Source organism: Sinocyclocheilus rhinocerous, unplaced genomic scaffold, assembly GCF_001515625.1.
Source record: "Sinocyclocheilus rhinocerous isolate Xijiao unplaced genomic scaffold, SAMN03320098_v1.1 scaffold1430, whole genome shotgun sequence".
NCBI lineage: Eukaryota > Metazoa > Chordata > Actinopteri > Cypriniformes > Cyprinidae > Sinocyclocheilus > Sinocyclocheilus rhinocerous.
This window is the reverse complement of record NW_015636039.1, coordinates 481,263-492,156: the sequence shown is the minus strand read 5'-3', so window position 1 is coordinate 492,156 and position 10,894 is coordinate 481,263. Positions and strand designations below refer to the sequence as shown.

General features: G+C 36.4%; 1 protein-coding gene across 1 annotated transcript in view; it reads left to right on the top strand.

The window, feature by feature from the left end:
• Window positions 1-6,219: 6,219 nt before the first annotated feature.
• LOC107747626 (dmX-like protein 2) overlaps window positions 6,220-10,894 on the top strand; it is a 16,755-nt gene continuing 12,080 nt past the window's right edge. Inside the window, exon 1 of the mRNA XM_016562223.1 lies at window positions 6,220-6,643. Within this exon, the coding sequence (XP_016417709.1) occupies window positions 6,557-6,643 (87 nt within the window). The 5' untranslated portion in view covers window positions 6,220-6,556. The remainder of the gene's footprint in view (window positions 6,644-10,894) is intronic.

The window sequence follows — 10,894 nt, the reverse complement described above, 5'->3', positions numbered from 1 at the left end:
TAAAATGTCATCATTTGTGTTTCGAAGACCCTTAAGGCTTATTGGTTTGGAATGATGTGAGAATGAGTAATTCATGAATTTTCATTTTTGGGCGAACTGTGAAACAAATGTTACATTACAGAGAAGTAATAATCAACTATTTTCTAACATATGTTTTGTTAATTGGCACAAAACAAAGAACACAAACAAAATTCAAACAATATATTGACATCTAACCCAGTAATCAAAGGTAAAAATTACTTAAAAAAAAAAAAAAAACTTAAAACCTCCACAAACACCCTCCACAAAGTCAATAAAACTCAAACAAAAACATTCAGAAATCAAAAACATTTCACTCTTCATTCAAACATTGAAATAAATAAACAGAAGTAGCAATATTGAAATAAAAGAGCCAATGATTGAGTTCTATATCAGGAAGCAGAGAATCAATTGGCTCTGACATGACTATTAATAGATAACTGAACTCTGCATGCTTCGTGTCCTCATAAACAATGCAATAAACCTGCTTATTGTGAAATAAACATGAAATAAAAATTCATCCTCTTAATAAATGTTATTGGTCTTACTGTGTACGATTTCTAAATGCATCACATTCTAAAGAGAAAATAAAAATAGTATAATCTGTCAACGAAATATAATAATTCTCTCCTCCTCTGAAATTACTTTTCTGCTAGATTCCACACAGGCAAAGAAAAATAATAATGGCCAACAATAAAGTTGTTAGGCCATCAAAATGCATTGGGTTAAAATGTGCTTTACAATAGGATTTTCATCAACCCATCAACTAAACAACTATCTAATGGAACACAGAAATCACACCAGACCTCCACAGTCACTCTGATCTCTGAGACTGTGTGTGCAGGTCAGATCACATGAGTTTAGTGTAAATGGGCTTCTCTACACCAACTGTAAGAGATTAAATCACACTGGAGTTAATCACAGTTACTCTCAATGATATAGATACAGAGTTCACTAATTCACTAATGCCTTCAGTGAGATGACCTCAGGTTTCAGAAACAAGGAACTCAGCTCATGGGAGTTCAGAAATGGAATGATGACATCTCTGAGTATAAATTATTATTTGCAAACTGGTTATGTTTTAAAGATGAGGGTTAATGACAAATATGTTCAAACTTTTCACAAAAAGATGTATTTTAAAATGAATTTGGCAAAATATTAGATTGCGTTCATACTTGTGTCCTTATACTATTTTAAACAGTGCCCTCCACTAATATTGGCACCCTTGGTAAATATAAGCAAGGTGGCTGTGAAAATAAATCTGCATCATTTTTCCTTTTGATCTTTCATTCAAAAAATTCACAAAATTCTATCCTATCATTGAATTAAAACAATGGAAAGTGGGGGAAAATCTCAATATGAAATAAATGTTTTTCTCTAGTTCACATTGGCCACAATTATTGGCACCCGGTTACTGCAACATCCTTTTCCTAAGATAACAGCTCTGAGTTTGGAGAACACCTGACAAGAAATCAGAGATCCTTTGAATCTCTTGAATCTCTCCAGATCCTTCAGATTCCCAGCTCCAAGTTGGCGCTTCTTCTCTTCAGTTCACCGCACTCATTTTCTATTGTGTTCAGGTCGGGGATCTGGGACGGCCATGCATGGCAGAAGCTTCATTTTGTGCTCAGTGACACATTTTTGTGTTGATTTTGATGTTTGTTTTGGATCACTGTCCTGATGGAAGATCCAACCACAGCCCATTTTAAGATTTCTAACAGGGGCAGTCAGGTTTAGATTTTTGTTATTTGATAGAATCCATGATGCCATGTATCTGAACAAGATGTCCAGGACCTCTGGCAGAAAAATAGGCCCACAACATTAAAGATCCAGCAGAATATTTAACCATGGGCATGGGGTACTTTTTTTTTTTTATCTCTGTTTGCACTAAACCCATCTGGTGTTTTTTTTCTTTCTTTCTGACCATAGAATCCAGACAGTCTCTTTTAAAGTTTCTGACAACTGAATATGCTGGAGTTCGTTTTTAGATGAGCGAGGAGGATTTTTCTTGAAACTGGCACTGTAAATACACAAATAAATAAATCTGAAATGAAGAGGTGCAGCATTACATAATAAATAAATAAATAAAAACAAACAAACAAACAAACAAATAAATAAATAACCACATATTTTCTTACTTCTATAGGTGTTCATGCTACTAAAACAAATTTAACTTTTTTTTTTTTATCTCTGTTTGCACTAAACCCATCTGGTGTTTTTTTTCTTTCTTTCTGACCATAGAATCCAGACAGTCTCTTTTAAAGTTTCTGACAACTGAATATGCTGGAGTTCGTTTTTAGATGAGCGAGGAGGATTTTTCTTGAAACTGGCACTGTAAATACACAAATAAATAAATCTGAAATGAAGAGGTGCAGCATTACATAATAAATAAATAAATAAAAACAAACAAACAAACAAACAAATAAATAAATAAATAACCACATATTTTCTTACTTCTATAGGTGTTCATGCTACTAAAACAATTTTTTTTTTTTTTGTCCTTTTCTGGAGTTATATCATTTAACATGCAACTATGCAAATACAAAGGTACAGTGATCTGATATGCCTGAGACTTATATCAGGGTCTGCAGGGATCCTGTTGTGATATAATTTCCTGTCAAATGACAATATGATTTCCTACATTTTACAGTAGATCTACGCAAGAAGATTTATAATACCTGGAGAAAGCCCCCCAAAGTCTTGATTGTACTGCAGTTTTTGGAAAATTTGTGAAGGACAAGATTTTTTTATAATAATATAGTAGATTACGATACTATACTATATTATTATAATACTATACTACAGTAGTATTATTCATCTTATTATTAAGAAATAATAATTAGAGATAATGCAAAACTTTGCTACGGTTTATTTGTTTATTTTTCAGAATTTCAGACTTTTAACAAGACTCTTTTTTTATATATAATGACAGGATGGTTACAGCAGTTTGACAAGTCCTGCATAAAATAAACATAGAATTTGTTTTGTTTTATATAAATAGACCCAAACACAAAAATTTGCATCATATCTTTGACCCATAAACTATTGTGGGGAAAAATAATAAATTAAATGTATTTTTTCTAAACACTGTTTTTAAAGCACTTTTTTTTTTTTTTTACATAACCCATGTCCTTCTTGCACAGATAACACATAACTATGAAAGTTCCATAGTAATCTGATTTTCTGCATCTCAGCAGCTCTCTGAAGACTCTTCAAAAGAAGAAAAACGTGCTTTTCACACAAACACAGCCCGAAGTGCATCATAGCATTAACCAGCAATGGATACTGGTTAAAGAATATGATTCAAAATGAGAGGAGAGAGGCAACTGAAGTACTGATGTACCAGAGGCCAAATGTGTGTGATTGTGTGTGTGTGTGTGTGTGTGTGTGTGTGTGGAGGAATCCCCTGTGTCAAAAGACCAAGGGTGATCTGTGCTGTAGGCTGTGACACATGACTGTCACTTCCTCTCAGTCATATTCTGGTGATCATATCTCTATAGCAGTAGAGCAGCAGAGCTATTTTCACACATTTATAAATGCTCTGCGGTGGTGTTTATAATGATGCCTGTGTGATGCACAATTCAGAAAACATAGCTGCATACTGTATATATTTTAGCTAAGTAAGTCACATTCTTGAAACTACAAAAATCCATTCAAAACTTCCACATCCCACAAGTCAATGTTCAACCTGGATAAAGGTTTTAATAGTAGCTGCTTGTAAAGTGGAATTCACGAGAGAAGATGTTTTATCCATGAGTGACCTCTGCACACACAATCTGGGACACACAGATCACATGATCATGAGCCCCTGGTCACTGAATCAGTACAGACTGAGCAAATGTGTTTCTCTCTGTGTGTGTGTGTGTGTGTGTGTGCCTTATATTCCCTACATATTATTTTATTTATTTGTGTGTGTGTGTGTGTGTGTGTGTGTGTGTGTTTTGGTCCCCACAAGGAAAACATCTTATAAATCATACATAATGACGTTTTTTGAAAATCTAAAAAGTTTTGTGTGAGGGGTAGGGGATGGAAAATACAGTTTGTAAATTATAAAAACCATTATGGAATGTCCCAATAAAACATGGAGACCAGTGTGTGTGTGTGTGTGTGTGTGTGTGTGTGTGTATGACACACTCTACCCTTTGCTGTCGGTGCATACAGACATTGACACAAGGCACAGATCGCAGAGGGTTGCTTTTAAAACTTACTTAGTCACTGTGTTGCATTGTACAGTGTAACAAAGTATAACATTTTTACTTCTTTAACATTCAAAATGACACAACTTACTTATATTTCTCAAGCATGTATCCTAAAATCTTAGAGAAATGATTCTGATACATTAATTATTAATTAAATTAAACTAATTTAATTAAATTATTACATTATTATGATAAAGGATGCAGTATTATGCAGAGTATTATTTTGAATGTCATGTGAATATTATGTTGAGTGTCATAAGCTGTTAGGAATGTTGTATACTGAGTCATGTAATGGTTTATGTATTATGTGTTATGAATATCATGTATTATTATGAATGTCATGTGATGTTATGTCATGATTTACTGAACGTGTAATTTAATGTTACAGTGTCATGTGATATTATGTTTGCTACATTATGGTTTGAGTCAAGTGGTGTTATGAGTGCTATGATGTAATATATTATGATGAATTTAATGTTAAAATATTATACCATGAATGTCAATGTGATGAATGTCATATAATGTATGAATGCCATGCAATGTTATTTTCGCTACATGATAATTTCAGCCAAATGACTGTTATGCAATGTTGTAAATTTCACATATTATTATGAATGTCACTTAATATTATTGTTTTATCATGTTTTGAATGTCATGTAATGTTGTGAAAGGCGTGTATTATTATGAATGTCATTTAATATGAATATTATATTATTTAATATTCTGAACATTATAACTGTTAATGTTATAAATTTGGTAGCATGTTATGAATGTCAAGCACTGTTATGAATGTAATGTTATATTATTTGAGTGAATGGGTGTTGTGCAGTATTATAATATGTTTTGAATGTTATGCAATATTACAAATAGTAGGCTATAATGTTTGGAATGCATTTTGTCATTTCATGTTACGAATGCCATGCCAATGACTGTCGGTGTTATAAATTTCATGTCATGTTATAAATGCCAAGCAATGTTATGAATGTCATGTATTATTATGAATGCTATGTAATATTATATTCGCTATTTAATAATTTCTAAATGTAATTTATTGTTACACTATTTAATGCTATAGTTTTATCCTGGTATGAAAGTCGTGCCATGACTGTCAATGATGTAAATGTCATGTAATGTGTTTTCAGAACACACCAAACCGACGCGTGCAGGGGTGCTGGGATTCCCTGATCGGGATCAGTTGTAGCGTTGAGTGTGAATATGGCGTTAATTCTTTCAGGACTTTGTGAAATTATACCCAATAATTCAATGTCTTTATTATTCACCTGAGCTCTGTGTGATCTACTCTGAACTGGACACACCGGACACCCCCGCATCCCTCGTCCCTCACCCTCGCTCACCTGTCAATGACCGCGTGCAGGAGACGCGTCACGCTCGTGCGCGCGCTACGAAAACATGGAAGCGCTTTAAAGGCCCTAGAAGTAGACGCACTAGAACGAGCCAACTCGTCCAAGCGTACGATAATGAGAATGTGTCATACAATCAGAGCGTTTGTGTTTCGTCTGCAGTTATATCAACATAATGAGTCTAAACTCAAACGTTGACACGGAAATTATTAATAGACACTAAAATGAGAGCGTCATAATAAGAGCTAATTTAGTCTGTCTTCCTCAATGGTATCATGGAAAATATAACGCCCATAAACACAACGTCCATTAACGATGTTGTGTAGCTTTCTTTTCTTTTCTTTTCTTTTCTTTTTAGAGATTCATTAAATAAAATTGTATTACCCTTTTTAATAATATAATCTTTAATAATCTTCCAGGAAGGTTCTGTGAAGGAATACAATGGGGTTCTGTAAAGAGATAAAAGCTATTTTTATTTTGTTTAAATTATTTATTTCTTGCCAACAATTTTAACTTAATCAGAATAATTTATACTGGGGGTCCTGGTGTGGCTAAGAGTGTGCATCAGAGGTTAATCATCATTTATGTATATGAAACTTTGTGGGTTCTAGTTGGTGTACATCTGCACTGTCACTGTCATTAGGTCGCGCGCACGAAGAGCACGAGCGCCGCTGCGGTGATCGTGCCGCGCGCTCCAGTCTCAGCAGCAGGAGGAGCGTATAATCCTCTCGTTTAATGTTGACAGCGACGCGACACGAGCGATTTTAACAATTCTATGCAGGAAATCGGACACTGGGACGCATATTTGAGCAGAGCCCGTGTGTGTTTAAACGCACGGGGTGTCTAGAGACGGATGAGCGGCTGTCAGGCCGAACGCCGTCGGATGGGATTCCCGGTCTAGATGGAGAGTAACGTTAACCGAGCGAGCGGAGAAGCGTCGCTGCTGTAAATAATTCAACATCGGCGTGATCAACAAAAATGCATCTGCACCAGGTGCTGACGGGAGCCGTTAACCCGGGGGACTGCTGCTACTCCGTGGGAAGCGTCCACGACATCCCGTTCACGGTGGGTGAGAAATAAACCTGCGCGGCGCGTTATTTAACGCCTGTGCGTGATCGATGATCAAGCGTGACGCGTGTGCATGCAGCCTGTGTGGGCATCATCATCATCATCATCATCCTCACCACCACCATCATCCTCTTGATGTGTGTATGGGTTCAGTGTGCCATCTGTCATCCTCAAGGTTATCTGCGGTGTGTGTGTCCCTGCAGATCAGTAACAGGCGCGCACACACACCCCTGCGGTGTCTCTATCTATGCAAACTCTTAACATGCATGATTGTATGACATGCTATGCATGTTTACAGCCGGTTGCAACGCTCACTCACGACAATAATGATGATATGGAGCTTGAAGGTTGATGTCGGTTGTAGCTCACAACCTAGTTAGTACCTAGACAGCATCAGACGTGCAATGTGATGCCCAAATATGCAGTCTATGAAGGTTGTCTTAGTAGGTTATGAGACACTGCCATTGTGGTTGGATGTTGAGCCCATCAGCTGTGCACACAATGACGTCACAGAGTACAGTTGACAGGCCACAGTCTCTAATGTAAAGATCTAATCAATGCATGTTATGCACTAACAGTGAATTAGGCCTGCATTGAGAATGTTTATTCAATTCAGAGCTTCTATTTGCACAAGTGTATCAAAAAGTATTGCTTAAAGGTGTAGTGAACTCAAAACATAAAATATGTAAGTAATATACACCAAGGAATGATTGCATTACATGCATTGCATGGTTATATCTACAGTATGATGCTAAAAAGCCCAGTAAGGTAACCAGTACCAAATACATTACAGTTGTTGTTGTTTTTTGCCGTTGTAACCATAAAACATGCAGAATGTCTAGCAGGAATGTGATTCAGCAAGCTGTTCGGCTGCATTCCTCCCTAGCCATTTCAATCTTATTGAGCCCATCGTGAAGACTGCGGTGATCAGTGCTGGGATATTACTGGCTGCTCATAAATATCTGCTGTCAAATGATGTAGGGTAGACGACGAGCTTTTGAAACAATCAAGCTATGTCTTTTTAAGGGAAGGTGCTCTGTTGTGCGCTTTGATTAGTCTGGCAGTCATAACAGTGGCTTCCACACAGCAGAAACAAGAACTGAAACCTGTTATACAATCTGTATATTTCTCTGGTTTAACGCAGGTTCTCCATCAGAAAGTCCACACACAAGCTTTCACGTGATTAGGTCTGCGGCTGACAGTTCAGGAGATCAGTTTCTCTTTGGAAATGATTGTCGTTGGCTTGCGCAAGAGCTGTGTTTGGGCATGTGTGACCAGGTGCTGGTGAATTCTTGTCAACTTTTTTGATTTTGAAAGCCCCTTGTCCAACACAATATTCAAAGCCCCCCGCCCCCACGCCATATTACATATAAGATATTTGGTCCCACTTTATATTAGGTGTCTTTAAATACTATTTACTTAAAGGCAGAGTAAGTGATTTCTGGTAGCCAATGTTGCTTCTGCGAGGCGTATTTGGAGTTTCAGCGCGAGAGCGCCCTCTGGCCTTTGGATGGAGATTTACTGCTGATCACAGAACTGTGCTTCACTGAAAGATACGCATGACAATCGCAGCTTCTGTCGAATCGCGATCTCGATTCCATTTCGATTTATCGTGCAGCCCTAGGTACAATGTACCTGTTGTGTTCATGTTGAATTGCAAATAATTTTTGCTGATACGGGTAAGGTTAGGGATGGGTTTGGTGGTCAGATTAAGTTTAAGGGGTAGAGGTAGGCTCAACAGAGTAATTAGAGATATAACTACAGAAATTAATTAGAGCTGTAATTACAGGATGGTATTTTCAAATATAAGTACAATATAAAAACTTGTATGCACCCAATAAGTGCATTGTATCAAATGATCTATTTATGTTTTCAACATTGATGATAATAATTAGATATATTTTGAAAGGATCATATGAATACAAAAGTAATGGCTGCTGAAAATTCAGCTTTGCCATCACAGGAACGTTATATTTTTAAATATATCCACATAGAAAACAGATATTTTTAATTGTAATAACACTTCAGAATAGTACTGTTTTTTACTGTATTGCTTATCAAATAAATGCAGTCATAGTGAGCATAAGAAACCTCTTTCAAAAACATTAAATAATCTTAATTATTTCAAATGTTTGATCGGTGATGTATATGCAATTAATTGTGGTTAATTAATCATGATGTCAGTTTTTACTAAGAAAAGTTCACAAATTAAAATATTTGAAAGGCATTTATATTATCATAGTGGATTAGTAAAGCATTGGATAGCTAAATAGCTTCAGAAGACTTTGGGCATGTGAGAGCTGTCAGTCTCACTTTCTGGGTGTCTGTCAAGCCTTTTGCCTTTTTCGCTTCCTGCTTACCGCATCCGCATGACAGTTGCACACAATACAGCAAACCCACAGACTGCCAAAGGAGGAACATATTAGTTTATCATTTCATTTATCTTTTGCTGTCATACAGGAAGGCATGGTGTTTTTGGGCCCGTGAAGTGGTGGGCTGTAGTGTGTGTTTGTGAAGAAATGCTAGCTGTCATTGGACATGGCATAAAAATACACCCCAGCACGGTGTGTCTGAATATGTTATGGTCACGCCATACTCAAGGCTGACACACACTTTCACTTCTGTAGATGCCTCATCCCGGGACCTGCTGGGATTAGCCAGCGGGAGTGGGGGGGTGGATCAAAGCACTGGAGGTGCCTTTGGGTTTTATTTGGGTGCTGTAACCTCACTGGAATATGATTTCATTAATAGTTGCAACATTCAAAGATGCTTGAAATATTTTATATGCAAAAATATAGCTTATGCCTGCCAGTAAACATGAGCTGATGTTTATCGCTTAACTTATGACGCGTCTCAACAAGCAGCCGTGCTTCCTGGTTCTTTAGACAAACAGCTTGTGGAAATGAGCAGCATTATTATCTATGGTCTACTGAAGGAAATTCTGTTATAAATTACTCACTCTCTTGTCATTTCAATCTTATAAGAAGTTTGTTTATCATCGGAACACAAATGAAGATATTTTTAACGGAACCCTGAAAGATTTCTGTCCCTTAATTAAAAGTCCATTCCACCATCAAATATTGTTAAAGTAATCTAGACTCAAGTGGTGAAGAGACACAATGGCTTTATATAATAAACAGATTTAACCCTGTAAAACATGACATGAAATAATAGTCTCGTTTTATGTAACAGTTTATTGAACCTTTAGACAAACTATTTTAAACAGTCTAAAACAAAAAAGGCAGTTGCTGATATTTATATGACCAAAAAGTAAGAAAAGCTTGTAATGTAAATCAATAAAATCTTTGTAACAGTAAAGTAGACTACTTGCATAAAATGCATATAAATATCAGTTGTCATTCTATATATCCAAATAATATGTCTTAGTAAGATGTAATGTTTTCACGGTACCAAAATTTCAGTATTCGGTACCAATACCAGTGAAAATCCACGGTTCTCGGTACCAATTTCAGTACTAAAGCAAAACACGCTAATAAAAAAATTTGACTATACTTTCATTTAATCCAAACTGTGTACATATTTAATTTTAAAGGACTTTTAAAACCTTCTAGCGTTATTCAGCCAAGAATAGGCTTGCCGCGATAGACGGTGATACCGGTGTTAAGCCGCAACACCGGTTACGTCACTTGCCCACCGCGTCACCGACCCCCACCGTCGTTTAGATTTTTTATAGTAATAAAAATAATTTAGTTCAGTAAAAGAACAGACACTACAATTAAAAACTGAACGCGGCTGCTCAATGCAGTTGAACGACAGTTGCATCACAGATCAGATTTAATTTCTCCAGTGAGGAGAGTGAGTTGAGCTGACTGACAAGAAGAGTGAGGTGAGGTGAGACAGACAAGACGATCGTGGATGATTTAGTTTCTAAACTAAATGCAAAAGCACCTGTTTGGCAATATTTTATATTTTGAAAAGCCTGTTGACTTTTGCCATTTATCTAAGGTGATTTTGGAAGTTTTCTTAAACATCCTTTTCTTATTTAATTGGTTCCACATTGTTTGCTGATTTTTATTTTATTTAAACTTTGTGTCATTTATTTATTTTATTTGGCATCAAGGTGTATGCCGTGCCTCCAAGCTTTAATCAAATAAGCGCTGCACTCACAAACGCTGCTCAGGCATTACAGACAAGATTAAATGAAAATTACATCCATAATTTTCGGTTTCCTTCAGAAATACAGTGATATAAAAACACCCGCACCGGGTTTCGACTTTGACACGTGCA